The sequence below is a fragment of the Mus pahari genome, chromosome 4 (assembly GCF_900095145.1).
Source record: "Mus pahari chromosome 4, PAHARI_EIJ_v1.1, whole genome shotgun sequence".
NCBI lineage: Eukaryota > Metazoa > Chordata > Mammalia > Rodentia > Muridae > Mus > Mus pahari.
The window spans coordinates 90,736,070-90,763,297 of NC_034593.1; the positions used below are offsets into that span (position 1 = coordinate 90,736,070).

General features: G+C 45.4%; 1 protein-coding gene and 1 pseudogene across 1 annotated transcript in view; one reads left to right on the top strand and one right to left on the bottom strand.

Annotated features, from left to right (window-relative positions):
• Positions 1-5,678: 5,678 nt before the first annotated feature.
• The window catches only part of Ttf2 (transcription termination factor 2), a 30,186-nt gene continuing 8,636 nt past the window's right edge, over positions 5,679-27,228 (bottom strand). The window contains exons 8-23 of the mRNA XM_021196203.2: positions 25,539-25,666; positions 24,192-24,273; positions 22,524-22,643; positions 20,503-20,653; positions 18,838-18,943; positions 17,313-17,494; positions 16,502-16,655; positions 16,169-16,260; positions 15,433-15,515; positions 14,594-14,727; positions 13,793-13,963; positions 12,296-12,354; positions 11,095-11,245; positions 10,071-10,153; positions 8,471-8,545; positions 5,679-6,890 (exon numbers count right to left, since the gene is read on the bottom strand). Of these exons, the coding sequence (XP_021051862.1) occupies positions 6,746-6,890; positions 8,471-8,545; positions 10,071-10,153; positions 11,095-11,245; positions 12,296-12,354; positions 13,793-13,963; positions 14,594-14,727; positions 15,433-15,515; positions 16,169-16,260; positions 16,502-16,655; positions 17,313-17,494; positions 18,838-18,943; positions 20,503-20,653; positions 22,524-22,643; positions 24,192-24,273; positions 25,539-25,666 (1,916 nt within the window). The 3' untranslated portion in view covers positions 5,679-6,745. The remainder of the gene's footprint in view (positions 6,891-8,470; positions 8,546-10,070; positions 10,154-11,094; positions 11,246-12,295; positions 12,355-13,792; positions 13,964-14,593; positions 14,728-15,432; positions 15,516-16,168; positions 16,261-16,501; positions 16,656-17,312; positions 17,495-18,837; positions 18,944-20,502; positions 20,654-22,523; positions 22,644-24,191; positions 24,274-25,538; positions 25,667-27,228) is intronic.
• On the top strand, positions 21,799-22,312 carry LOC110320289 (annotated as a pseudogene).

Below are 27,228 nucleotides of genomic sequence, written 5' to 3' on the forward strand. Positions count from 1 at the left end.
CATGGTCCGCCAATCCATGTTCTTCTCTTCCTACCCAGCTCTGCCTTCTGTCCAAGGCACAGTGGCCCTGCCGGCCGCTGCTCAGGCTCAGCAGCTTCATCTTGGAGCCTTTATAGTAATGGGCCTTCTATCTGACAGTCCTTCTCAAAGATGCATATCCCTTGATTTCAAGTTTCTGCTCTAGTGTCAACTACCGTCCTATCAGTGAGGTCTCACACCCAGGAGAAGTCATCCCCTGCCCCGGCTTCATCACCAGCTGCCATATTGTCTTACATCTGCTGTACCGGACTTTGAGCTCCATGAGGGCAGGGAGCTGACATTTAGTAACTGTATTCCCCCATGAAGGTCAGATTTTGGCTCACAGTAGAGGCAGATAGTACGTTGAGTAACAGTTAAAGCTGGTAGACTTTTGTTTGGCCTTACTTAGTATGTTTTCAGGACTTCCATTTCCCCAAACCCAAGTATTTCTCATCTAACCAAACACCACTTGGAAGAACGTCTTAACCGTCTATCAGACTTGTTGGATAAATTGTAAGCACCCAAGGGACCAGCCTTGAATTTTCCAATGACCTCAGACCTTTAGGGAGTCTTGTGCCATGAAGTCTCTGGAATTACATCATCTTTCCCCAGGGGCCTTGAGTCAGTGCAGCAGAACTCCTGAGTCTCCCTTGGAGAGGTTGCAACACCCGGACAGCTTTCTGTAGATGAAGCTGCAGCTCTAGAGGAAAACTGACTTCAGTGGGGCATCTAGGTTCTAGCTAATACCTTTAAGCAGGGAGAAAGAACTCAAGATCGAAAGCACATACCTTGACTAGTAACAACTCTGTTAATATTTAAAGTCCCCGTGGGCGGTGGTAGGGGTGCCTGGGCTCTTCCTTAGTTTGAACAATAATGGAGTTAAGACTCCACTGGCAGCTGAAAAAAAAAATCTATGGAAAGGTCAGAGTGATCTGAAAACCCCCAAGCTCTACAGCAAGGAGAAGAGAAGTGGAGTTTTTAGGGAGGATACAAATGTGTGCTCATGTGCATGCTGAAGATAGAGCTTTATGGTGTAAGTGATGTAGCTGGTATTACAACTGAGAAAAGCGACAAATTCGAGTCTTGGTCCTCTGGGATATAAACACCTTGGCTGTCTTGGCCAGCCCATCCCTCCTCCTACGTCTCTGCAATCAGTGCTCACCCTTACTTCAGAGGATGCACACCTGTGTCAGGCATGGCTGACACCTGAGGATGCACACCTGTGTCAGGTGTGGCTGACACCTGAGGATGCTCACCTGTGTCAGGTGTGGCTGGATAAAGATAAAGCAGTTAGAAGCAGAAGAGAGGAAGTGGCATGCCACCAGGTCGTGTCAGTTCCTACATATCAATAAGGTCAATTTCTGTGATGAACCTTCAACTACGCAGGTCCTCGACCACAGCTCTCACCAGCAAGTCACAGTACAGCTAGCCTTTCGCTCGATGCTAATCACCGGGAAGGTAGGCTTGACTTTGCTTCCCCTTAAAATTGGAGTACCCAGCAGAGCCTTGCACACAGTAGGTGCTTGGTATATATTTCAGTTACTGTACAGGTACTGAGCAGCAGAAATACTCCTCATCCCTTTCTCAGACATCCACCTACACTCAGGCTTAGCGATGGAAGCTGTGTAGAAAGCACTGAAGACAGTGAGCACAGCCCATGGCAGTTCCCTGTTCCCTCCCTAGTACAGGCTGTTTACACTTCGTCTCCAGCCTGTGGGACAGCGTGCCTAATTAGCCCTGATCTCATGTTTATTGATGAAAACATTCTGATATAGATTATATGCCCAAGAATCCCAAGTTTCTATTATTTCTCTTTGTGCTTGCACATACATCTTTTCTTCCTATATTTTTCGAGCGCTTGATGCTGTGTGCTGGTTAGATGGTCACCTTGACAGGATGCTAGGGTCATCTGGGAAAATGCCTCCATCAGATTGGCCCATGGGGCATTTTCTTGATTAATGATTTATGCGGGCAGTGCCACCTGGGCTGGTGGTCCTGAGTTGTATAAGAAAGCAGGCTCAACAGCCATGGAGATCAAGACAGGAAGCAGGACTCCTCCATGGCCTCTGCTTCAGTTCTTGTCCTGACCTCCCCCACTGATAGAGTGTGCCCTAGGAGCTGTAAACCAGAAGAAACCCTTTCTCTCCAAGTTGGTTTTGTCCATGTTTTATCTGAAAACCAGAAACCTCACTAAGACAAGCTGTATGAGAGAGGAATAGCATCCCATTCCATAAACTCAACTCTCAAGAACTAAACAAGACTTCAGAGAACAGGCCACATGGTACTGGTGGTCCCACAATTATCCTCTTGGTGTAAGACAATCTGACTTCACCTGAGAGTCCTGCAGAGAACTGTCACTGATGTCATGAGCAAGCGATACCTTTGAGGAAATATCACTGTGTACAAGGGGCCACAGTGAAGCACTGGAGGAAGATCATGGTGGAGCGTGCCTATACCCCCCACACTCAGGAAACAGAGGCAGCCCAGGCTGCAGGGTGTATAGCAAGACCCTGGATTAAAATAAAAAACCATCAAAAACAAAACAAAACAAAACAAAACAAAAAAACAAAACCCGAAGCCACTGAGAGCCGATGAAAGGGGTCACATCCCCTAAAGGCATCTTTCTACCTACTGCTGTTCCCAGTGGCATGTCAAGGAGTCCTAGATGGGGTTTGAAAGGGCTTAGAACACCCCCTGGTTGTGGGCTGTTGGACACTCTTATTTGATCCACATTCATGAGAAGAGTCGGTTAAGCCTCCATGAAGGAATGTAAACCTGGTGTTTGAGAATGTGTGCCTTGGTGACAACTGTTCGTGTGGCTCTGCCAGCTGTACCTATACTCTGTATGCTGCCTCCAGCGCTGTCCCACAGCACTGTCACTAGTAATTACATGGCATGTAAGGATTTAGAACAGTTCATTACCTCAGATTCTTCATGGTCACCTCAAATGAAGTAGGCAGGCGACTGTGAAAAGAAACCTGCAGTGGAGGTTCCCGTGAGGGCTCGGTGACATCAGCAGGTCTCAGCACAGCACCTCAATCAGGTCACTACATTGTGAGGTGTGGCCCATTGATTTGGAGTACAAACTCACCATTTACAAAGAAATTGATTAGTGAGCCATGCAGGGTGGCAAATTCCTTTAATCCTAGCACTCAGATGGTTGAGGCTTATAAGTTTAAGATCAGCCAGGCTAAAGGGATCCTCTAAATATATGAAACAACAATAATAACTTGACTCATAAGAGTGTCTGCCTAGTATGCATGAAGCCTGGGACCTGTCAATGCCAAAATAAGTAAGTAAGTAAATAAATAAATAATGTAGCCCAGTGCTTGGTAGCATGCTGCAGTGGCTATTCCTGGTTGTCAACTTGACTATATCTGGAATGAACTACAATCCAGAATTGGAATTGTAGAATTGTGATCCTAATCTGGAGGCTGGGAGATACAAGTTACTGACCTGGATCTTGGTATGGAGATCTTGAGGCATAGTGGCTATGAATTCCAGATGAAGACAGGGAGATCTCCAAATTCAAGGTCATTTGGGATTAAAGGTGTGGTGGCACACACCTTTAATCTGGGCTACACCTTCTGCTGGAGACTATATAAGGACATTGGAAGAAGGAAGATGGACACTTTTTCTCTCCTTTGCCTGCTTGCCTTGTGGGACTGAGCAACTGCTAGATCCTTGGACTTCATTCACAGCTGCTGCTGACCATTGTTGGGAGTTGGACTGCAGACTGTAAAGTCATCTACAAATTCCTTTACTATATAGAGACTAGCCATAAGTTCTGTGACTCTAGAGAACCCTAATACACATGCCAACCCCCTTGATTCAACCTCCAGGACCACAGAAGAAAATGAGTGAACCCAAACCTGAGAAGCATACCAGAAGGCCACACACAGCCTTGATTGATGTATTTTGACTTGGGACTGAGATTTAAGAACACATTTGGTAAAGTCCATCCCAACAGACATCGCTAGCACCTCACTTTGGTAGGAACACTTGTCCACCTCAGATACAATAAAGAAGCTTTGCTAGCTCGCCATCAGAACAGGAAAAAGGAAGGGAAGTCTTTTCAGGTATCAGGAGGAGTCTACCTTATAGGCATTTCTCAGTGGCCCTTGAAAGTAGGTTGGACTCCCTATTCTCCAGATAAAGTCTTAAATTTGAAAGTTAGGACTCTGTCAAACAGCGTTTAGAGTGGACATTTGCAGCATTCATCTCGCAGATGGACATCACTGACTGCCAGGTAAAGTAAGTTAAGCCATGTATATTTGTTATTCTCAGCAGAGTATGTAATGTATATATTAATTAGTACACCATACAGATGAAAGGCTGCGATGCCCACGGGACCTGTGACTAACCTATGGCAGCCAGCTAATGGCCAAGCCAGACTTGGACATGCTTGCTAAGAGCCATTCCTTCTCGAGCCTATCGCTCCTTTGATCTCATAACTTCAAAAGGGTAGCCTACTGCCTTCATTTCATTTTATCAGAGATCTTACTGTAGCCGTTAAATTCTGAAAACAAGGTCTACCTTACAACCTAGGAGACCAATACGTGAATTTTAGGTAGGACTAGAATTAGAATTTAGAATCCTAGAGTTGAGTCTTCCCACCTGCGCACCTGATCTTTACCTTCATCAGCCTTGGGGTCCCACTTGTGAAATAGCTCACAGCGTCTCAGGCATCCTGACTGGTGAACATAGGCCCCATGCCTTTAGCCAACACAAAGGGAGGTAGTGCTTCCCAGGAAAGTGCTTTGTTTTCCTTGCAGAAGTTAGCAGTGTCATGGGAGCTGCTGTAGTTGGTTTCCTAATGAGGAAGTCTCACACTGTATACCAGGCAGCACACGGACACCCCAAGTCCACATGACTTAAAGGATGATTTCTTCATCACAGTTTAGGTGCTGTGGGTGAAGGAGATACACCCAAGACCAGCTCTGACAAAATGGTTGATGGTCCTAATTAGGTTCAGAATCGCTCTTCTTTCTGCATCTGCTCCATGATCCTTCTGGAGACAGTGGGAGACCACTGCACAATGTTGTCTGGATGTGAAAGGCACACATGAACACATGACTTCCACATACGGTCAAGTCAGCCAATTCCTGGCATGGATGGAGAGGGCCTTACGAATTCCCACACCATATAGTAAGAGCTCCTGGTGACTGATGGCCGCTGGGGAAGGGTTATTTCCTCAAGGATGTGACCTCTGATAGGCTGCCAGTGTTCCAGTACATGGCCCTGTGTACACAGTCAGCATTGTGTAGACTCAGTGGGTTTAAAAGCAGTTCATCAAATTGGGAGGAAAAAGCAGTGGTGGAGGATATGGTATGAATTCTCAAACATTTTTTAAAGAAAAATGAGAATCCCTGATCTAGTAGTATTTACCCTTCCTAAGGCCACAACATCTTCTCTTCAGTTTGTACCTCCACAGGTTCTCAGAAATAGCAAGAAGAAACATTGGGAAAGCTGCCTGGGACATTCTGTTTCCTTACATCACTCCTCTCCGTGCGCCAGCAGCTAGAACTCAGTAATGCACACCCTACCCACAGCAGGTGCTCTCTGGTGCGCTGAGGAAAAGGAGGTGGGGTTTGGTGAACACACAGCATCACCTCTGTGCACTGCCGAAGGTGTTTATTAAGACTATAACAATGGTGACACAATGTGGTACAATGGCAGAAACTAAGGGACACAACAGCATTACATGCCAATGGCAACTGAAATGGCCATAAACATTAAATAATACAAATACTATATGAAATACTGTGATATCAAATGATACAGTGATGAAACTGAGTGACACAGTCACACTGATGTTGATATATCCCTAAATGAAACCATGATGCACAGGCTAAATGACAGATGCTAGATGATACCATGATTAATACTCAACTCAAGATATATGAAATATCTTGACCCTAAACCTGCCTGGATTCAGCCAGCCACATAGGGATGGTTGGTTATCGGATCCACCCTCTTCTCAGCTCACCAAGAGGTTTACAAGGAGCAGCCTGCCAGCAGGGAAACAGGACAGAGCCTACAAAGGCAAGGTAATAAGGCCAGTTGTGCTGTCAAACCAAACATGGCAGCACAGGGCTCTGAGGCTGTTTGACAGGCAGGGTCTTACCATGGAATGAAGGCTGCTAAAGAACTGTTAGCCAGGCTAACCTGAGACTCTAGATCCTCTTGCCTTTGCCTACAAAGTGCCAGCATTCATGCACGTGTTCACTATGCTTGTAATGACTCGCTGAGCATCACACTGAGCATTTATACAGTTCTTCCAGACGTAGCTTCCCAGACCATCCAACGCCAAAGCTTCACTGGTTTTACTTTGTTTTTCTAAGACATGGTCTCATTCTGTAGCCCAGGCTGGCCTCCCTCTCAGGTGCTGGGAAGTGTGGACTACATGGCTGCCTTCCAGAGCTCTGTGTGGTTTGTTCTGAGAAAGAGTCTATACAGGCCAAAGTGGAACTCTCCACCTTCTTGCTGGATTATAGGCACGCACCAACATGTCAGGCTTAATCCTGAAATAACCAATTGGTTTCTATGGCCCACATTACACAAGCTGAGTGATAAACATGATTGACTAACTGGTTTGTTGACATGGTAACCCATCCTCAATTCCTAGCATAGGAACAAGCCTCACTTCGAGTAGGATGAAATCTTAAGACTCCAGGATCATGAAAAGAGCATCACTCCGGACCCTGGTACACACGAGCAGAGGAAGCTAGATGCCAAAGAGGATCTTGAGGTCAGCCAGTGTGAGCTTGGTGACAGGTCCTCCAGATCCAGAAAGGACCTGTTTTGCCAAGTCTTTCTTTTTTTCTTGGAGCTGTAAGATCTTCTCTTCCACTGTCCCCTCACAGACAAACCTAAGCAAATAATAACAAACATCAGCGCCCGAGCGGCTCACCAAAGCATGCCTTCAAACTTCACTTCGGTTTTAAAGAAGACTGTTGGGTTCCCTGAGATAGTGGAGAGTAGAGAATCCACACAACTTTCACTGAGTATGTCCGTTTAAAGTGATGCATTCATACTTTCTTTCTGAAGTGAGGGTAACTGCAGGAAGTGTTTCTATCTAAAACAAACACAGAGGCCCAACCTTTACCCAGCTTCTTATCCTGACAACGTCAGAAGGCCTTCTGACAGTGTCTGTGTGTATTTTAAGCGGAGCATCTAACTTCTTAGCTAATCTATAGCATAGCCAGGCTTTTCAAATTGAAGAAGTCACCCTGCTGTCACTCAAGTACTGACTAAGTCTGTATTTATCTATACATATACTGTGCCCTATGAGAAGTGACCAAGCAAGAGTGTGTCCAGGGTCCAAAAGGCAGTCTGTGTAGGGCCGTCAAGGAAGGCTGCATCAGAGTTAACCCTTAATGTGAGGCATGCAGGATGACCAGGGCTCGCTAGACAGGATACAATAGGCACACACCCCAGGGAATGAGACCATGAATAAACTGTGGCCGAGCTTCAGAACATGGTATGTTTAATTAAAGAGCCTGCCAAGTCACTGAGAGTAAATCTACAGGAAGTGAGCTGCTGAAGGAGTGTGACATGTCCCAGCAGACAGATGACTTAGGAAGAGCCTTCTGCTGTCAATGCAGAGGACAAGAATCAGCAGAGCTGGAAAGGGAGCTGGCAGTGGGGATGGAAGGAAAGGATAGTTACAAGTTTAGAAAGCACAGCTAAAGACTTTGGCATGGGCAGAGGGAGAGTAAGGAGTCCAGTCCCTGTCTGTATGCTAGATAAGCGGATGCTGTTTACCCAGATAATGTACATGCACAAACTGAGGCAGAGGAAGCAAGGATTTCAGCATGGCTTTTTTATCCTGGAGGGTGTAATTACTTGGCACATTCAGGTGCTCAGTAACTGTTCACTTAGGTATCTGAGCACACAAACTGATGAAGATGGATGAGCACCTGCACAGTTAGGCTTAGATGTTTAGCAGAGATCTGGGTACCCAGGTTAAAGGTTAGGAGACAGTGAAACTAAATAGAGATTTGTGACTTATGACCAGAAAAGAGAGCTAAAGACAAAACCAATTATCACCTAACTTGATTACCTCCAACATTCCCAACATTCCCACCGACACCCGCCCCCCCCCCCCACAGGAACTTTCTGTTAATTTCTTTGCAACTTTTCTTTCTGACTGAGATTACGCCATACTAAAATTTTAAAAAAGACACAGGGAAAGGGTGGGCATGGAGGACGCCTTCCACAGCTGTCTCCTCGGTGAGCTGTGGCTTATCACTGCACACATGTGCTCTCTGGCCATGGCCAGCGAGGTTATATCAGACAATTTCATTCCTTCCTGACTGGAGTTCCTTAGGTATGCCAGCGCAACATCATCAGTGCTGACCACCAAGGCCTTTACAGTCTATGAAAATACTCCTCAGGGAAGGCTTTCACAAAGGGAGATGCTGAGAAGGGGACTGGTGCCTTTGCTTACCTGTGTATGACAACATCCTTCTCCTGTCCTACTCGGTAAATCCGGTCACAAGCTTGGTCTTCAAGTGAGGGATTCCTGTTTGAGGAGATATATAACTCAGAAACACCAACAGCCTACCCAGGGCTGACAAACCATGGCCTACTGCCAGGTCCAAAAGGCAGTCCTTTTTTGTATGCGGCTTTAGCTAAAAGTAGTCATTACATTCTCAAGGGGCTTAAGAAAACAACTTAAGACAAAGGATATGCAACAGAAACCTAGGTGCCCTGCAGAGCCTGAGACTTCCTGAAATGTCAGCTCCATCTAGGAGGCACAGACTGTGGAGGGTACTAAGCCGCAACCATGGCTACATATTACCTATAACACCAGGCTTCGGAACCTACTTGGAAGCATAAGCGCTGGTTAAGAGTCTCAAATATTTCTTTCAACTTTAGTGTTCAATGAAGTCAACTGAAGAGGTATAATTTGTTCTCTTCCTTATAAAATCTCCTTATCAACTCTAAATTAACCTCCTCTTACCTCTTTAGAAGTGGAGTAATATTTCTCCATCTTAAGACTAGTGTAATTACTAACATGTTTTTCTAACTTCTGTGTATATAAGGATCCTAAGTAAACTCACACATTCTCCACAAAGGTAGCAAGTTGGCCTCTTTGCACCATTGGCTGTGTGGAGAATTAGGCACATCATCCTGGAAAGAGTGCCTGGGACAAAGTATCTTGGTGCAGGCCTGACATCCCAGCTATCTATAGCACTGCGGCAGGAGGATGAAAAGACCGGGCTTGCCTGCACAACTAGATAGGGATCTTAAAGTAAAAGATTAGAAGGAAAGGTATGCAAGGCCCTGGGAATGCAGAACAAGCAAAACAAAGCCCGCCCGCAACAGCACCCCAGTTTGCATAGGCAGAACATCAGAGCCTGGCACCATGAACCTCCACCTGTCCAGTACCAGGAGTGGCACATACCAAGGCACTGACTGGCAAGCAGCACACACATTGTGAAGCCAAAGGCTGGCTATAACAAGCATTTCCATCACAACTATGAACCCTCTTCTTCCTTCTGGAGGAAGGTTTCTAGTCTAAGGCTGTGATTTCCCTGATTCCTCAAAAACGATGTCTGGAAAATAGTACTTCAGAGACATCAAACTAAGTGATGTAGCTTAGTCATGAGAAAAAACAAAACAAAACTCTACTCCTTGTTTGTTTGTTTGTTTTGTTTTGTTTTGTTTTGCTTTTTGAGACAGGGTTTCTCTGTGTAGCCCTGGCTTTCCTGGAACTCACTCTGTAGACCAGGTTGGCCTTAAACTCTAGAGGTCTGCCTGCCTCTGCCTCCTGAGTGCTGGGATTAGAGATAATCACCACCACTGTCTGGCTGCTCATTTTAAAAGGAGAAACAATGTTAAATATTTTTTTAAGTTAATGAACAATAAATTCATGAAGTAGCTATGAAACGGTCCTTCAGCCGTACTGGACGTCAGCCAGCCTTACATGACATTCAGATGGGGCCATACAGAATGTCACCATGACTTTCTAAAAGACACTGTCAGACTACTGCCCTCTGACCACTGCCCTCCCTGACACTGGGACAGGAGCATCCTCAAGTTACCAGTGCATGTCCAGAAGGAAAAGGTGGTTTCCTCCAGTCAGATTGAGTCCAACACCGCCAGCCAAGAGGGAGATCAGCATTACCTTAGAACGGAAACACACCATTAAACTTCCACCCACCTGGCCTTACAGTGCTAGAGTCTGGGTCCTCAGTTCCTCCAAAAGCCAAGCAGCAAAGACTTGGCCCCATCCTGGCACTAGATCAAAGGTGGTGGAACCTTTATGGGGTCAGTGTCATTGATCTTCACTTCCATTGGCCCTTGACTCTGTCTTCTTTACCTCCTTGCCGCCGAGATGTGCGGTTGTTTCCCTCCATACACTCCTGCCATGATACCTGCCCAGAACAGAAGCCTAAAAGCAAGACTACTGAAACCTCCAAACACAGGCTCAAACCGCCCTGTCTCTTATGGGGGTGTTTGGGGGTGGTATTTGTAGGAACAGAAGGAGAGATAGCCAGCATCTTTCCTGCTCTGGTTCAAAATGGTCAAAACACACAGGGAACACATTCCTTTCAAATTTCCCCATGGTGTAATGTTTTGCATCATTAACCTGCCATTTTTCATACCTCACCTTTGAAAAAATTCTGCCGTCTCACATGAGAGTCAGCCGCCAAAGTATGTGAACACTGTAATTCAGATCCTTGGGTGGTTGACTTTGCATTACAGCTACATTATCCTTCCTTCCATTCAGCTAGTACCTCCGAAATCCCTAACTATGTCAGGGCCCTGTTCTCCCACATCTCCCATCAAAAGCCAGGTACCCTGCAAGGCTTCCTGCTCTGCAAAGATTCTCCCACCCCAGCCTGCCCTGCGGATAGTCAGTTTATTTACTTAGTAACAGTTAAGTTACTCTCTTTAGATCATTTGTGCACTTTGGCACAGATCTGCAATAAGTGTCTAAAAACTTACAAACACTGGAGGGATCAAGGCTGAATACTTTTTAAGTTAAGCTGCTACACTTTGCTGCTTTGTAACTTAGAACAGTTTGTTCCTCGGTTGCATAGGCGGGCTGCGCCCAGTTCCTACCTGAGGCCCCCGGGAGTGGTTAAATGCCTCCACCAAGTCCATTCTCTGTTTGGGGTTGACAGAGCCATCGATGGTGGCGTAAGTCAGTCGGTTCTTCTTGAGGTGCAGTGCTACTACCTGCAGCATGCTGGTCCACTGAGAGACAATGACACTAGAGAGGAGAGAACAAAACTAAAGGACTAAACAGTCTCTGTAACCCACTAGCCTCAACATTAGTTACAAATGTACACAAGAAAACGGATACCTGATGGCAAGGTCATGCTGTGCTTTGGAGTGTCCCCCTGGGACCCAGAGTGTCCTGGGGTGGCAGTTTGTGTGTGTGTGTGGGGGGGGGGAGCTGTGAATGAGGCAGTCTGGAAGAGGCAGACCTCAGGAGACTGCAGCACTCACCTATTCTTCCCGCTGCCTGCCTTGTTCGGACATGTACCCCTGCGAATGTCCGATACCCCTCAGCCTAAGCCAATGGCAGCATCCAGTCATAACTGAAGCATCTGGAGCCACGGACTAAAAGTCTATCGCCTTTTTAAGAGCCTCCTGTGAGGCCTTTCCTAGTATTGACATGAAGCTAATACAGGCACATGATTTAAGGTCCTGGTGTAAGTTTATAATCCGTCTGTTTCTAAGCATCACTCTCATTTGGTGCTACTCAGAAAAAAAGGACTGGCTAGGCTAAGTAATGATGTCTGCTGCCTTTTGTTTGGGGTCCTAGTGTTCATACAGAAACCTGTGGTCCTGCAGAAAGGGGCAGTAGCTACTCGTCCTGTGACCACCTGACTCGTGTCTTAACCAGAGCTTCAACAATTTTATAAGGAACTAGTTCATGTCTACAAACTCGTCTGTGTAATACAGTCGTATCTGTGTGCATGTGTTAACACTATACATGTGACACACAGCAAAGGACAGTACAAGCCTGACTCTAAGCCCCAGGCAAGCAGCTCAGCGGCAGCCCTGCCCTGCCCTGCCCTGCCCTGCCCTGCCCTGCCCTGCTCCCCTCATGCTTCTGTTCTGCTGTTCAGAGATCACCTTATCCAGATCCTCAGGGCTAGGGTAAGCCAGGAATCTCATTCAATACACATCACAGTATTTTAATTAGAAGATATGGGAATTTATACCATAACCTGTGTGTGTTCTGTGAGGCATGACCTAAGCTAAGATTTGAGATCCTCAACTTCCCTTGCAGAAGTGGTGAGATGTCACTTACCTCTTTTGGGACCCTGGGCCTTTTTGGATTGCCTCCAGTTCTGCCAGCAGAGAAGACACCTGGGAAAGGCCACATAACATTGCAGTTTAGGTCATTTGCTTTTTCACTTCTCTCCCTGAATGACAGAAGCAACTTCCAGTTCAGCCTCTGCTCTGGCCTGGCTTGTCTACTCCCTCTCCTGTGGCTGGAAAGCTGGTTTTCAAATGTAAGCAGGCCACCCTCCCCCTCTTATGACATCCTAATGAAGATAAAGCCTATGCATCTAAAATGACCGGCTGTGTCCATGCTGCTCTGGCCTCTGCGCTGGCCATTCCTCACTATGCACTCCTCAAAGGACATGTCAATCATGCTGACATCTTTACCCGATAGGCCACATCTGGTCCCTAGAGTATCATTTTCCATGCCAGCTTAATGTCATGGTTTTTATTTTTTAATTTTGCTTCAGATTTTTTTCTTCTAATTTTAAATACTTCTCCTTTGCCATTCTTACCTTCAGCCTCTCCCATGCACCCTCCACTCTCTCTTATACTAATGGCCTCTATTACTGTATACATAAATATATAAGCGTAACCTACTTAGTCTCTTTAGTATGGCTTGTATATATCTGATTCTACAGCTAACCACTTCGCACTGGGAGAGGCTGCTCCATTTCTCAGCAGCAGTCTTGGGCTGCCAGTAGTTCTTTGCTAGGGCCAGGACCCCAGGAGACTCTCTTTCACCCTAGCATGTCTCTTTGGTACTGTCATTGTTCCTGTCTCACTTAGCCATGTTGCTGGGGTGTGATGAGTGTTACTTTTGAAAGCCTCCCCAACTTAGTGTGGGCTACATTCCAGTGCCATGGTTCTGATCACACTCCACAATCATTGCTTAGTAACCGTCCTTTGCTTTCAGGACGTCAGATCCTCTGAGGAGCTGAACATGTGCATGTCTGGTTCCTGCCTGTGCTTCTGGCCGCTAAACTACTGCTGGAAGAGGCGAGGTTCTAGCCTGACAGTCACAGAAGAAAGCAAAAGCGCCTTGCTGGCTTTAAGCTGGTCCCTGCATACACGAAGCCTAACATGGTTTGAGTCTACTCATGGCCTTGTGTTAAGAAGCCATGTGAACATTCCCCGAGTATTAGGTAAGGCCACAACAGCTAACTCTAACGATGCTACAGCATATAATCTACTCGCATACAGGGCTCCGATTTTCCAGTTATTTATGGTAAATACCCAGGCTCAAGTTCTAAAATTTTAACCAAGAGCCAGTAAGGTGTCTCAGCAGGGAACTGTGCTTGCTGAATGCCTGACAACTGGAGCTCAATCCCTGGACCCCACATGGCATGAAAAGAGAATGAAGGCTTTGGGCTTCTCCTCACCAAGTGAGGCTTTAAGACTAAGGGGATCTAAGATCTAACTGTCTAACTCTCCTCTCATAAGCTCTTCCCACATGCACAATGTCCAACACAGGGAGAAAGGAAATGTCAGCTGTCATCAAGCACAGAGGTGACAAAAGTACCTTGGTGCTCCTTCGTGTGTCATCAAAAAGCTCCACCTTGAAGCATGTGCCATTAAGGCTAACAGTGGGTGACGGCTCTGAGACATCGACCTTGGACAAGGTCAGAGCACTGAGCTGTTCTTCCAGGGATAGGACAAGGCCTTCACTCTCCAGTTCTGTGGGGTCCAGAGCCTTGGAAGAAAGAAGAGATGGGAACACAGGACAGTGGAGGTGTCAAGCCTTCTTACCAGCTGATTTCCAACAGTAAAATGACTTATCTCAGCACTACAGAAAAGGCCCTGTGTAAAGCTTGATGCAAGTTAAAAACCTGCCGATGGATTACATGGTCATTCTGTTTTCAGAGTTCACTCCACTGACAGTCAAGTACAGAGCTAAGCTTCTGAAATAAGTACACACTTAATTAGAATCCTAGATATGCCTCCACCTTGTAAAAAAGCAACATTCCAGTGTGTACTTGAGTTTTCATACGATCCAGTACTGAACAACAGTAATTCCCAAAGCCTTTTGACATTCTGAGATGACAAGACACTCACAAATGTTTCCCTTAACAAAATGTCATTTGTGGTCTAAAACAAAATAAACGATAAAAAAAAAAAGTGTATCTTGTCATGGAAATCATGAGCATTAATACACATTAATATAAAGCAAAGCAGAAGAAGTACGTTTCTTCTCCATCCCACAAAGAGTGCTGCAGACCAGCCTTTACCCTGATGCAGGATCCCAGCTACGGCAGATCCTGGCTACGGCAGGATCCCAGCTATAGCCAACTGTAGAAGTGACTATAGGCAGGGCCTCTCTCACCGACTTCAGCAGAGAAAGATGGCAGCAGCACTGGCGAAGCCGGAGAAGCTGGGACAGGACATGGACGGTGCTGGGTCTCTGGGAGTCTGCTGCAGTGCAGTGCTGGGGCACACTGGACCCAAATTCCTGAGCCACTGGCAGGAGAGAAGATAAGTCCAAGAAACAGTACAAGATTCAAAACAGGGAGCTCTGGGGAAGGACTGACCTGAGTCAAGCTAGTTAAACACTGTTTGACCTGACACTCAATAAACTTAAACAAACAAAACCTTTGTGGTGGTGGTGTGTGTGCCGAGGCATCCACGTGAGGGTTAGAAGACAGCCTGTACACCGAGGGGCTTGGGGGTTGAGCTCAGGCTATCAGGCTTGGCACAAAGCACCTTTGTCAGCTGAGCTTGCTTGATAGCCCTAAAACATACTTTTATGAAGTCAAATGAAATGTGGTGGTGCAAGCCTTTAATCCCAGCACTTGGGAGGCACAGACAAGCAGATTTCTGAGTTCGAAGCCAGCCTGGTCTACAGAGTAGTGAGTTCCAGAACAGCCAGAGTTATACAGAGAAACCCTGTCTTAAAAAAGAGAAAGAAAGAAAAAGAAAGAAAGACAGACAGACAGACAGACTGGGTTTCTCTGTAGGCAAGCCTGTGTTTTAAATAACAAATGTGTGTTAGAAAACAAAACGAAGTCCTTACATTTTCAAATCAGTGTGTATTTCTCTGGCTTAACAAGCTTTGATAAAATATGGTCTCTCTGATACCCAGGGCCCATAATGTTTGTTACTTTAAGGACTAGAAATCCCACTTTCCTTTCATAGCTATTCATAGTTGAGTATCCCCTGGCTTACCTCTACTGAATGGATTATCAGGGCTTCTTCCATGGTGGCTGCTTCTACCTTCTTGTCTCTTCAGATAGGACTGGAGAGCTGACCTGTCAGAACGCACACATTACAGCCACTAACACCACACTCTTACCTTGGTGTGGGGCCTGGGCAGGATAGAGAATGTACTGGTTAAATGATGTCCAGCTCATAGGAAACATGGGCCATAGCAAAATAATAATAATTACTATTATTTACAAAATAAAAACTTCAAAAAATGCAGAGTAAGTATAAAGTATAAAAAGACAAAAGGCACAATCTTCCTGGAAACAGAAAGCAGCACATGGGAAGGAGTAAGTGAAGAATGACAAGGGTTCTAGAGAAGGTGCAGAGAGCAAACAGTGAGATCCCAAAGCTGGTTATTTAAACTCCAATGAGACGCTGGGTAGTAGGTCAAAGGCCAAAGAGAGTCATTATCGAATATATTATCCAATCCCAAAAGGACCAGACAGATTCTATAACCTCTGATTGCTATGTAGAGAAGACAATTAAAAGTGGGGTCAAAATTCTGCCTTCAGTGTGTAGGAGAGACAGAGATAAGACAAGAGGAAGGGAAAAAGAAATTAATAAGAACTATAAAATTGGGGGGTTCTGGGAAAATAAAGATGTGACATATTACTATCCTATGTGAAACTTAAGGAAATATAAGCCTAGAGAAAGAAAAAACAAAGCGTGAGAGAAGGTGCTTCTTCCTGGTACACACCTTGACCTTGCAAGAAAGACGTCATAAACGGCCCGCTCGTCCTCAGAAAGCTTTAACCGGTGCAGCTGGCACCTGCGCGCAGGCAGTGGCACCTGGAGAATGGGAAAGGAGGCTGCTGAGAAGTCCTGTAAACCACCGAGTACTTCAGCACCCCCTAGCACGCTGGCCTGCTGCACCAGTCTCTGCTCTGCAGTCATTTCTTCCCTGGGAAGGACTGAGCTTGCACAGCACTGGGGACTCTGGAGTCTCCCCAGAAGGAAAAGGAGGCTCCTGACACTGAGTGGTCTACCTTCCCTCCCAGGCCTCCCTGGGGATAGGCAGAGATCTGGTTACCAGAGGTTTACCAGTGGCATCCAGCTGGTCTTTTGTTCTCCTCAGCAAAAGGCTCTTGGTTAAGATGCTTAAACGTTCTCCTCCTTTCATTGAACCATTGTCAACCTGACTCTTCCAAAGACTGAACTCATCAAATGGGGAGCAGCGGAGAAACCTTTTGGGGGGCCAGGAAAGATACAAAGTAGGAAAGGAGATTGGGAGAGTATGGGATCAGGGTCCAAAGTAAGACACCAGAGGAAAACAAATCAGAACTGTTGCCCTGTGCTCCCATCCCACCTGAAAATGAAAGCCATAGCAAGGTCTGCTTGACAGGCCAAAAGCCCGTCAGGAAGGAAAATCACATTGTAAAGTTGTGCAGTTTACAGGAACAATGTAAACAGCCCCAACAGGATGTATAACAACAGCTAGAATTTATTACTAAAGCATCAATGTTAGCAAAGAAATTCCAAAGACTTTTATGGGCTCACTTTTAAAAAGTTAGCATTTTAAAGTCTGCATTCCTTTCTATTTGCCTCAAATACATTGCAGTCCTGCCCTGGCCCATGCATTTTAAAGCAAGCAACCTAAAGCAGCCACAGAACTGAAGAACAGTGACTTAGTTTTCTTTCATTCAAGCTGCTCTGTATGTCTGCACAAAATACTCTATCAACCTAAGAATCATTGATACTTCATCATGAATATTCATTCTTTTCCCCACCTGCCACACAAGATAATCTGGACACACCAGAGCTTCATCCCAAGGCATGAAATAAATGATGAAGGGTTATAAACAGGGACAAGGTCACAATGTGACCCCAAAGAGGTCACTCACTTCATCAGTGAATACATATCCAACAGGTTGTTCTGAATGGGGGTTCCAGTGACAGCCCACCGGGCCTGGGCTTGGAGCTTACACACAGCAATGGATGTCTGGACTCGAGGGTTCTTCACATTATGAGCTTCATCCAAAATGATCCGAGCCCAGACTACCTGAAGCAAAGGTGCTGAGATACCCTGGAAGGAACAGAGTAGCATCCAACACCGGTGTGGGAACATGCATGTGTCCTCAAGAGGAGGGGACGTCACCTGAGGGTCCACCCAGACCTTCTAATTTACCTAGACTCTTCCACTCAACTATGGTTAGAAACCAAACACAGACCTTCTCAAAAAGTTCAAATAATTGGTTACTCCAAACAGAATATACCCAAGTTTCCATTTATTCCCTCCACCCACATCCAGCAGCACCATTAATAATGTTTAGTCAGGAATAAACTAGGTATAAGGTTGAAAATTTGCTCAGCCAGTATTTACTAAACTTATTAAAACTTCCTATATGCCAATTTTTAGGTGTAAGATGCTAAGTCAAAAACAGAAAGGCCAGCTCAGACCCTCCAGGAGCTCAAACTCTAGCAAGAGAGAAAAATGTCATGAGAGCATGAGGTCTATGCAGAAGTCACTCAATACAGGACAGTGGAGGCTTCCCCCAATCCAGCAGAGCCTCCACACCAGCTGACTGAACAGAGCTACAACCATGGGAGCACAAGGTGCCAGGAGGCCCGCATCCAGACGCCAAGGAGAAAGCAGTTCAGAAAGGCTTCCTGAAACTGGTTAGGAAACTGCTCCTGAGAAAAGGGAGGTAGCTAAGCACATGACTCAGGGAAGCCCAGAGGGTGGCAGGGGTGCCGGCATGCAAGATACAGTGCCTCAGGGAGGACGCAGATGGAAAGAGAGGAGAGGCCAGCACTACACGATACCTGAGACAGTACGTAATGGAATTTGGGTTTTTCTCTTAGAGCCATAGAAAAGCACTGAGCTTGGTTTGAGCTGGAATGATATTCTATAAATCACCCAGAATATAGAAATCCCCTCAAAATTGTACAAGAAAGCCTGTGAAATAGCTGACAGGACTGCTGAATCTGCCTACAAATGAAGAAGGTATTGTTTAGCTTCTGACCCCTGTAGCCCTATTATTTGTAGAGCTCTTTTCTGGGAGATAGAAGAAAGGCAGGCAGTAACAGGTTAGTGCATAAAGACATAAAGAACAGTGCATGAGCATATACTCCATACAGTCTAACATAAAGAACAGCAAAACGTATACTCCAGGTAGTCTAAGATGAAAATAGCATGTGAGACTCTTTAGCACTCGTGTGATTATTATCACCACAGTCATGGTGTATACTTCTTTACTTGTAAAAAGTAGCTGAACTCTGTGCCAAGTATGAATTTACCACTGGGGTGCTTGTCCAGAATAGAAAAGAGCAGAGGGAAGGAGGACTCAGTTCCACGGGTGGACTGCCTCTGTGCAGGAAGACTATGTGTAGCCCTTCCTCTACCTCCCTGGCACCCCTAAGTCTCACCTCCACACTGAGGTTTGCCCCTGGGACCTCTCCCTCTTGCTTTGTTGTAGGAATCTCCTTGGCCAGAAGGCTATAAGTAGTAATCACGATGTCATATGTAGAGAGTCTGCATGGATACAAAAAGCAAACAGTAAACAATTCCTCCTGGTACCTGCCAGAGGCAGGGGCAGGGGCAGGGGCAGCTTCTTTATAAAAAGGCCTAGGGAGCTGGGGAGAAAAAATAGCTCAGGGGTAGGGTGTTTGCCAGGATGCTCAAGGCTCTCAGTATAATTGCCAGGACTGCAAAAACAAAACAAACTTAGGGACAAAAAAAATAAAGGGATAGCAGAATTGACATCAACTAATTATGTACTTGGTACACACATGAGCTCTGTCTCTCTCTGTGTATGTGTGTATGTATGAAATATGAGGTGGACTTTTCTATCAGCTCTTACTAATGTGATCATTCTTCCTATACAGACTGTTCACCCCAGCAGCCATCCACTGAGTCAGAAAGGAAAATGTCTAGCTGTAGTCATATTAAGTTTGCTATGACCTGACCAGAATAGAAAGTAGGGCAGAGCTGGAAACTGATATTTAATGATTTGAAGTAGGCGATGCTCAGGTCTCCAAGAAAAAAGAACTCCTCAAAGCACTGTCAACGCCATGCCAATGGTACCTTCTTGCTATGACTTTACAATAGATTTGTAAAAACCCATTAAGTTAGTTTTGGGCAGGAAAATGTAGTAAGCTTTCAGTTCATCCTCTCTATATTATTTATACAAAAAGGTTCTTATTAAAGGCATGGGTTTTTTAAAAAAAATATTTATTCATTTATTTTACATGCATTAGTGTTTTATTTGCATGTATGTCTGTATAAGGATGTCAGATCTCCTGGAACTGGAGTTATAGTCAGTTGTGAGCTGCCATGTGGGCGCTGAGAATTGAACCTGGGTCCTCTGGAAGTTCCTTTAAGTTAACAGGCTGTAGCTCAGTGTTAGGGTGCTTACCCAGAATGCTCAAGGTATTTGAGTCCTAGCACTAGAAAAAAACAAAACAAAACAAAACAAAACAAAAAAAACAAAAATAAACAAAAACCACCCCCAAAATCCAAAACCTAAAGATTGCCATCTGGGGTGATCTTTTCTCCCTCCCAAGCATTCCCTTTCAAGAATGTTTAGTTAAGTCTAACAATTCTGCATCTAAAACACTTTCGTTTAACCTTACTGACAGTCTATGTCTGAAAATACAGTTGTAAGCATACTTACATCCACACAGCCCGCAGCAGGTAACTGACAGAGCGCTACCAAGACTGTGCGTCAGACTAAGTGCTTCCTTTCACACTCAGGGAAATGGGAGATGAGTTCTAGCCTCAGGCCTTCAGTGCCCAAGAGAGACCCTGACATTTCCTCATTCCCCAGGGTTTACCAGGCAACGTGGCTGCTACCTCAGGCAACTCGGGTACTGCAAGCTCCTCCTACTGCAGCCTTCGCTGGGGAGAGTGACCAGCAATGGCAAAGTGAAACCACTAAACCCTGAGATGCGTTTGAGCACAAGCTGCCTGATAGTTAAGACTGAAAACTGTCTCCACACATAGGACTAGCCCCAAAGAATCGGGCAGGCAGAAAGGCAAACGGGCTCCCGATGTGGGTTGCAGACTCGTCCAGGCACTTCTGACTTACTTACACTTTTGCGTGCCGACTCCGGTTTGGCCCATGGTAGAGATAGATTCTGAGTCTGTTGCTGTTCACACGTTTCTCTACTTCGTTCTTCCAGTGATGGATCAGGGAAGCAGGGCAGACGATCAGTGTTCCATTGGACGTAAAGACAGAGGAGTCTAGAGGAAGAAATCAATACCTAGTTACAGTCGCTGAACAGCCTTGAACACGATGACATTACCCCTTCAATCAGTACTTTTAACTACTGGTTCATTTCTACACAAAGCAAACAGAAGAGAAAATGGAAGAGACGGTCTTTTAAACCAAACGATTATTTACTTTAGAATGAGTTTAAGGACAGGGAGCAAAGTGGGCAGTTGTGACCCAGTCTAAAAAGCAATGCTCTTTCACATGGCTAGAGGTGGAAGCAGGTCCTCTCCTAAGGACTCCTGAGACGATTCACTACCGGGAATTATTGTTTTGTGTTTTTCTATGTAAAACCATAACTTAATGTATTTTTACATTAAAATATAAATACAAATTACTATGCATTAAATGAGTAGAAAAAGCCTCTCCTAAGAGAAGCAAATGTGATTATTTTAAAAGATTTTTTTTTATTATGTATACAATGTTCTGCCACCATGTATGCCTGTACACCAGAAGTGGGCACCAGATCTCATTACAGATGGTTGTGAGCCATGATGTAGTTCTTGGGAATTGAACTTAGGACCTTTGGATAAGCAACCCGTGCTCTTAACCTCTGAGCCATTTCTCCAGCCTTGCAAATGTGATTTGTAACCATCTATTGGCACACAGTATTTAGTACCATTGTTTCTCATTGTGTGTGTGTGTGTGTGTGTGTGTGTGTGTGTGTGTGTGTGTGTGTGTGTGTTACGCCATGCAGGGTGAGGGGCCCAGCTGCAACAGTGTGTACCACAGGCCCTGAGAGAGAGCTACATGCTTCTGGCCACATTAGCAAAGCAGAACTGTGCTCATGTTCACAGTAATTTACATGGTATTTACTGATAACATGTATCAACATAAAATATGCATAAAGCTATATTTTAAAAAAAGTTAAGAAACAAACAGAATATGCATCTTTAAAAAGGTGCCTTAATTTGGATATTACCTGGGAGTTTATACCCAGCACCAACAGAAAACACTATGCTTGAACTATCTGTTCTAGGACCTCACCTACCACCAGAAAACTTTTTTGAATCCCAGATCAAGCTAAATTTAAATAAAAGGGAGAAGTCATTTATAACTGCACACCCAGCATCAGAAATAACACAAGAGGAATGGCGGCAAATGAGGACAGACCACCATGAAGGTATCAGGCACACTTCAGGAGGACAAGGCAGGGTGCTGCTTGCCCACTCCGAAGTGCCATACTGCACCACTGTACTGAATGTGCATCTTTGCACCCAACCACGCGGTGGCCAGGCCTCATTTCTAGTACCTCATGTCACAGGTGAAGAAGATGAAGTAAGTCTTCTAGGGAGACAGTGTACTGCAGGCAGTGTTTGAGAAGGAGCACTGCATGTGAAGAACTTCGGCATCTGGCTGTGCTAGGACTCCCACTCTGGCACACACAACATGCACCAGGAGCACCAGAACCTAACCATCACTGGCGGGTTCACACCATGTTCACACATGTGTGAAACCATGTTCAGTACCCATGAGTACTCCTTCAAGATCATAAAGGTAAAAGAGATTGTAGCCAGCTGGGCATCAAGCAGTTTCATGACTGCAAGATCAAGTTCCCATCGCCCCATTGAGTGCTTCCATGACAGCATAAGCCTTGCTGCACCAACAGGAGGCCCAACAACAGTTTCTAAACCCAGAGACCCACTGAATAAAACTCCAGAGTCAAAGAAAGAAAGAAGGAAGGAAGGAAGGAAGGAAGGAAAAAAGAACGAACACAGGAAAGTAACCAACACTGGTTTTATAACAGATTAATTAGATGTGACCAAAGCTATCCTTTGTTAGCTTAAAACCTCCCTCTGCTGGCTCAGATAAGGTTGGGAATGGCAGAAGGGCTATATCTACCATTCTTGGAAAGCCACATCACAGGCTCGCTTCTCTCCTTTTCCTTGCTTTTCTGCTGATTCTTCTTCGTTAGGATGAGTGCAATCATTGTCAGAGTCTTTCCTAAGCCCATATCATCCGCTGGAAATAAGAAGAAACACGGGATCAACATGATTTCAAGAGAAGCCCCCTGGTAGAAATTGGTCTATCCCCTACCCCTATCTGCTCTGTGTAAAGAATGACCTCCTGCTATTTGTATAGAGATCGAGGTAAGATACGATAATTCGCTGGATCTTACTCTTACCTCAGTTTCCCTGCTGTAGCAGATTTATCTAACAGTGGATTGATTGACTTGCAGTTTCATGACGGTGCCTGGTTTTTCTGTTATTCCCCAAAGCAAAACTGTCTACCTAACATATCCTATCACCTACTCTACTCTGCCACAGTTCAGCAGTCTGCATTGTATTTCCTTTATCCATCAAAGGCCATAACTGAACACTTCATTTTATACACACGCGCGCGCGCGCGCGCACACACACACACACACACACACACACACACATTCACAAATGCATATGTGTGTGCACACACACAAAAGTACCACATGCCAAGGCACATGTGTGGAGCCAGTTCTCTCCTACTTTTTACATGAATTCCAAAGATCAAACTTGGGTCACCAGGCTTTTACAAGTGTTTGCTGACTGAGCCAAGTCACTAGCTGTGACAGACACTTCTTGCATTACACACAGTCCCTGCAGCAGCCACTAAGATTGCCTGACTTACTCTTCATACCATATGTGACACTTGGATTACCTCATCAGGTTGTATAGTCACTCAGCGTATCACTGTGATCCGGCAGTAGAGCGGTTCACACTCTGCCTCTGCCACAGTGTGTGTGTCAACATGGGCAGCCTGTGTGTGAGTCAATGTCTGAGCGCCCTGCTCCCAACATTAGGCCACGGCTACCCATGTAAGGTGAGCTCTCACATTTCAAAACTACCTACACCGTTTGTATAAATGACGTGGTTCTGTGCCAACACAGCCTTTCCTTCTGGAGGACGGGATCTCTCAGTATGAAACTGCCTATGCTACATGCTCCTGGGCACTAAGTTTCCAAAATGCTTCTGTGGCTGGAAACGTCCTCCAACTCACTACTAGGATGGTTTAGGTGTGAGCCATGAGACTTCATTAGAAGACTCCAGAAGACTGCTCCCAGGATTTCGTCCTGTGAGCCTTCTGCTGATTTTGATCTGTGTACATCATGGCTGTGGGATGGACTAAATATTGTGGGTCCTATTACAAATCTCTGAACACTCGGCAGACGGAAGCCTTAGCTTCCTTGAACACTCAGAGCAAAGTCATGATCAGTCTGCAATTGTGGCTATGGCCTGTGCTCCTGGAAGGCTGGTCCCCAGGCTCATATTCCACAGCTTTTAGAGACTGTGGAGACCAGCATGGAACAAACTCTTTCCTTAGTCACAGGCAGTTACTAATGTTGGTTGCCAACACCTCCTTTGATACACTATGTTTTTAACCAAGCTCTTAACATTTCTACACTTTAGTTTCCCATCTGAAAAATGGACATAGCTTCCTCATAGCATTGGGACAACATCAAGTCCCACACTAGAGCACAGTTAACATAGTGGCTAAGCATCCCCTAACTGTCGGCTCTTGTAATGCCAAACTTACCCAGGATCCCTCCTTGTGGCTTCTGACTTTCCCTCCACAGCAACCAGGCTAATGCCTGCTTCTGGTGCTGTAGCAAGGGGACCTGACAAAATAAGCCAAATGTCAGAATGAATCCTAATGAGAGGCTATGCTGGACCCCAGCGTCATTCTCCTCTCTTGTACAGCTGAGCCCTTTATGTTCTAGCTGTGGCCATGAGCTGCTGGCTTCACCTGTCCACTTTGGTGAAGACTTCCCTATGGCTAACACTCAGCATCTCTATTAGGACACTCCTGTCCATGTCTCCACGAAAAGTCTACTTCTGTCTTCACATTTTTACTGCCTGCAACCAAGCTTGAGAAGGTCACTTGACTTTTATTAGCCATCCTGTGATCCTTATATTTGACTCTCCTTCCTACTTCCAACAGCCCAGTCTGGACTGATAGTCACAAGCTGCAACAGCTCTTGAACTACTGACTTCCTCCCAGTTCTTTTGTGTTCCAGTTTATGTTGTGCTCTGGGAGAGAACAAACCTTCACACATTCATAAACCTTTATAGAGTTATCACTACTGCACAGGAAATATTGAACCATTCAAATCTAAGTTCATTTGCCAATGTCAGGGTCCACTGCAAGGGCCTCTCCCTATTCTCAGTAGCATTATCTACTCCTCCCAGTGAGGGAGTGATGACACCCACCCATCCACCACTCATTAACACCAACCTGACTCCTCACTAGCACTTCTCATTGTCCTGTGTTGTTATTATCCTTTCTGCCCTCTAAACATCTGCATTTTTTTTAAGGTATAAAACTACTTACTGACCATTATTTTGAGTTCCCTATGTATTTTACATACATGGCCTATGTCACTCTGCAAGGTGCTCTTGGTTTTTTGTTTGTTTGGTTTTTGTTTGTTTTTTTTGTTTGCTTTTGAGACAGGGTTTCTCTGTGTAGTCCTGGCTGTCCTGGAACTCACTCTGAGACCAGGCTGGACTCGAACTCATAGAGATTCACCTACCTCTGACTCTTGAGTGCTAAGATTAAAGGCGTGTGCCACCACTGCCTGGCAAGACTGTGCTTTTTATCTTTGTCTTCTGATGACATTTGTTTCACTTATTTCCACCCCCGAGTAGCTCATTACAAATAAGAACTGGTTTGCATCCTATAGCATATAGCAACTGAACACACAGATCCTTTGCTGTTATAGAACTGCATAGCTTATGATTTAAAAAAAAGAAAGGTTCATTACTGTTTTTACTGTTCAACAAAAAAGAAGGAACCACTACAGAAGCCAATGCGGCATCTCTCTGCGGGAGGTGTCACAGTGCTCTCTGGAGTGCTGGATTCTCTGCATTGTAGTTCCTGGCTCACCTTCAAGCCAGCTGGGTCTTCTGCTACTGCAGTTTCACCTGGACAAGACTTCAGTGACCGATGCAGCTCATCTATGGCTTCACTCGTGATTTTCCACACATTATAAAGACGATGTTGGTTCATATGGCCTGAGGACAGACAAGTGTTCCCCAAAGATGTCACAAGTGCTGTGTCCTGAGGGCTAGGGATGCAGTGCTGTCGCTGTAGTACTTGACTCACATAAATGGGTTTGATCCCCAATGCCATACAAATTAGCATACAGGAGGCCCTGCCTCTCAAATAAAAACAGCAAGACAAGTACTGTATTCTGGATAGAGCCTCAAAACCCAAATGATGAATCTGAACTGAGTGAAAACTCCTACCTCGAGCCTGTCCCAGTCTTGCAAGCTTTCTCCGCCCATTCTGACTCCTTAACCACACAAACAACTATTATTTAGAACAAAACAACCTATAATACTTTTCTAGAGCTGAAGACCAAATGTGAGGCCTTGAACATGATGGGCAAGCACCACCACTGAGCTCCACCTCCAGCCAGGCCCTCGGGGGTTTTGATCATTTATTTTTCAGTGGACACAAAGGTCATCCTGGGCAGTAATTCTGGAAGCAAAGGCCTCTGGATCCAAAAGAGAAGAACCAGTGAGAGTAAAAGCCATGCACGAAGTCATCTGTGAAGACAGGAAGCTGATCCCTGAGATGCAGGTCACAGCGGACTATGTCATACTGTACTGCTGGCCCTCTTGTCCCACACAGGCAAGATAACCAAGCGGTTCCCAATTCTAGGGGAAAGCATTTCTAGGACAAGGTTTCTAGACAATGGGAAACTTGAAGTTCTGAAATCCTTAAAACTGTCATAATAGAATTCTTTACAAGACTTGTCACATGTTTTTTTTTTTTTTTTTTGAGACAGGGTTTCTCTGTGTAGCCCTGGCTGTCCTGGAACTCAACTCTGTAGACCAGGCTGGCCTTGAACTCAGAAATCTGCCTGTCTCTGCCTCCCAAGTGCTGGGATTAAAGGTGTGCGCCACCACGCCCAGCCTGTCACATGTTCTTTCACATCAATAACCTGCTGTAATTTAATGTTTCCCTAGGTGACTTGATCACTATTAAGTAATGAAATAATGTTGTAACATAAGCTTTGGTCCCAAAAAGCTTCCTGAGCAGCCAAGATGGCTATTTATGTGACCAAGTGTTTTCTCAATGACTTTTAGAGAGGCCTAAATTCAAATACCACCCACCCCAGACACTCCCTGTCAAGGCTGCCTTTCAATTTTTTTACACCTCTAGCAGTTTTATCACTGGGAGAAAACTGTCACTGCTTTCCTAATTGCTGCCAGCCCACTTCAACTCCAATCGCCTGCCTGCAAACCAAGTCATCAGCCAGCACACCTGCAGCTCTCTCTGGGCGCTGGGCGTGGCGGTGCACTCCTTTACTCCTACTGCTTAGAAGGCCAACCTGGTCTATACAACAAGTTCCAGGCCAGCCTTCTGAAACAGGTGAGACCCTCTTCCAAAAAAACAAAAAACCTTAAAACAAAACAAAACACAACACCAACACTCTCCTAGGGATCTGCAAAGTTGTCTGGAAGTAGCAACAGAAATCTAGCTAACTAGGGAGTTACTGCTTTCTATGTGTCTAAAGGCACGGGTCACCACTTAGGTCATTCTTCTCTGCCTCCATGCATGCTGACCC